This window comes from Propithecus coquereli, unplaced genomic scaffold, assembly GCF_000956105.1.
Source record: "Propithecus coquereli isolate 6110/MARCELLA unplaced genomic scaffold, Pcoq_1.0 Scaffold94, whole genome shotgun sequence".
NCBI classification, from domain to species: domain Eukaryota; kingdom Metazoa; phylum Chordata; class Mammalia; order Primates; family Indriidae; genus Propithecus; species Propithecus coquereli.
The window spans coordinates 3248403-3251447 of NW_012155729.1; the positions used below are offsets into that span (position 1 = coordinate 3248403).

The following is a 3045-nucleotide window of genomic DNA, read 5'->3' on the forward strand; positions in this document are numbered from 1 at the left end:
TATATTTAATTTAGTAATCTAAAACATGAAGGCTTTATAAGGGCTGAAGATACAAATTTTACTGTCATCCATATTTTTCTACAGATTAAACAATTGTTTAGGTAGTCATCTATGTAATATCCCTACAAATATAAATATGAAGTTGAAAAAAACAGGTTGACAATTGCATTTCACAATATCCCATGTAGAGGGCAGCAGAGAATATTTTTCTTTTTGCCTGTTACAATGACTTTCCTAGCCTAATTTCCAACAGCTTGTTATTGTTCCAGGTAGCAGTAAATAAAAACAATACCTAAACCAAAAAAGTAATGATTATTCTTAAGCTCTAATTTATTGCTAAATTCCAGTTTTTCACATTTAAAAGGGAAGAAAAGGTAAGTAAACTGACAGTCCCTTTTCTATACAAAAGTGAAGAAAACAGTGTTATCTTTCTCTTTACCTAATTCATATTTTAGGAAAGACAGGCTCCTTACAAACAGAACAGAGGCTGTAACTTAACCTGGTGTGTCGAAACTAGTAATTTTATCAAAAACTTGGATGACTTTTACAAAGCCACATTATTGTTTTTACATAACTCGGTCGAGTTTTTCAGTTTATAAATTCTAGATTTTCTACACAAAAGACTCTTAACCACTCTGTGCCTCAGTTATACTATTTGTAGATAGTTGTATTACATAAATAATTGCTATAAATAACATAATAATTAAAATACTACCATCGATTGAAGTAGGATCTCTTCTAAACTTAAACAAATGGAACTATTTTATAATCTTTTACCTACCCTATGCCTTGTTATAAACAGGCTTTAAAGCAGCTGAACTTTTCTTATGGTTCCTTCTCTGTAAAGTGTTGGCAATTATTCAGTGAACACTACTAGCCTGGGACTCAGGGGACTTAGGTTTTTAAACTAACTCTGCTATTACCAATACTTACGAAGCACCTAGTATGTCCCAGAGCACATGTATTGTTTTCCATGTATTGTCTTACCTGGAAGGTGTGTTGTGACAGCAGCCAAGCAGACCAGACTCAAGTCCCTGTCTAGCCACTGATTGATCAGGCTCCTTTAGACAAGTTTCTTAAACTTTCTCTAAGTCCAGTTTCCTCCATCTTTAAAATGGTGATAATAATTACTTCATAGAGTTGATTAAGTAAGATAACATGCATAAGCTCTGTCACCAAGTAAGACCTTAAATTTCCTGTCTATTTTTTCACCACTGTCCTTCAGTTTCCTCCCGAGAAAACTGAGGAGGATGGGTTAGTGATCTCAGAGGCCCGGTTCAGCCCTCTGGTTTTGTGGACCATTTCGACAAGACTCAAGATGCTCTGATTGCTAACTGAACACGCACTTGTTCGCTGGTGGCTGCAGAAGGGCAGTGGTGGTCCTTCCTGGGAGAAGTAGCACTGTCCTTGAAACCTTAGTCAATTTTTTTTATAGATTATTTGTCATTAAGAATAGTCTGAGCCCGCTATTTATTCTTCTCTAGTCAATCTTCAACCCCTATAATTTGTCTGTCTATACTCCACTGAACTAGCACACTTGAGACCCTCATTGAACTTGTAATCACTAAATCCATGAATCTCTTCTTACCCTCCTTGACCTCTTTGCCACTATTAACATTTTTTCATCCCTTGGCTTCTTACTTTGTTTTTTCCCTTCTGACAAAATTCTCTTTCTCCTGGCATTCCTCCAAAGTTAGGTCCTTGGACTGGTGGTCTTTTTGTCTAGATTTTCTCTCCCAGGCATTGCATCTATTCCCAAGCTTCAATTCTGACCTCTATATATCTGACTCTCCAGTCTAAATCTACCCTACAGCCTCTTATCCAAGTCCCTGGCCAACATTTCCAACTACTAGCTGAATAGTTTCATTTGCATGCTCTTCCACCACCTCAGACTAGGTATATCTAAAAAGAATCTTAGAATTTCCTTTCAAAACTCATTCCTTCTTATTTGTTTATTTGCACTAACAATTACCCACACACACACATTTAAAAAATCTTAGGCATCTTTGACTTCTTGCATACATCCTATTCCTTTCCCACTTCCCTACCTTAGGGACAGTTCTTGACACCTGATTACGATTTGTGCATTATGTTTCCAGTCATCTTTCAACCTTGAACACCAACCACGTGTATCTTTACAACAACATAGCTCTCCTTACCTCTCTCTCCTGCTTAATAAAGCCGTCTGCTCTGTCTTACCCACAGCCCTGACTCACAGTGTGGGTTCACTCCTTCATCATCTTCACACTTTCCTCTTGCTCAAACCTATGAAAAATACAGGGCATTCAAGATGCCACTGGCATAGCATCTTACAGCCTCCTCCATAGCATCTTCTCCAGCCATTTCTGACCTTGGAAGACCGTTAGAAGTGCTAGCTACACAACTTATTTTGGAATTTGTAAAAGCTGTCTTGTGTCAAGTTCTCTCTTCATGTGGCCTACTTTTACACAGTGGGCTGTTAGCACTTTAGGAACAGATATGAAACCTGTTTTTTTTAATCACCCAAGTATCTAGAATACTGCCTTTTATATAGTAGATTTCTCTGATCTCAATAAATCCTAAGAATAGAAATGTTTTTGTAAATTATGAACGTCATATTATAGTAGTATACAGTTAAAAAATGTTACCATTCAGAATACAATACAGCACTTTGTGTTAAAAAAAAAAAAAGAAAGAAAGAAAGAAACTGCTTCATGGCAAGCCTACCAGACCAACAGAAGTGGTGTGGTCCACAAAGGAAAGGATTTAGACTAGGAATTTAGACACTGTCCCTGTGCATGGCTTCAGGCAAGTCCCTTCACCTCTGTGAGCTTCATTTCTTCACCTGGAAAATGCAGGGCTTTTTAAGCAGGGCTTTTGACCCTCTTAGGACTATATCAAGATCAGCTAATTCAGTTTAGAGAAGAACCTAAAAATGTTATGCATTTTTAGAATGGAAATCACCTTTTATGTATTTGTGTTATCTAGTACATTTAATACACAGATACCAAGTTTTTTTTTTTTTTTTTTTGAGACAGAATCTCGCTTTGTTGCCCTGGCTAGAGT

At 36.9% G+C, this 3045-nt stretch overlaps 1 protein-coding gene across 1 annotated transcript in view; it reads left to right on the top strand.

Moving 5' to 3' along the window:
• The window catches only part of NET1 (neuroepithelial cell transforming 1), a 59204-nt gene that overhangs the window by 40301 nt on the left and 15858 nt on the right, over positions 1–3045 (top strand). Inside the window, 1 exon segment of the mRNA XM_012664900.1 lies at positions 365–374. Coding sequence (XP_012520354.1) covers positions 365–374 — 10 coding nt within the window.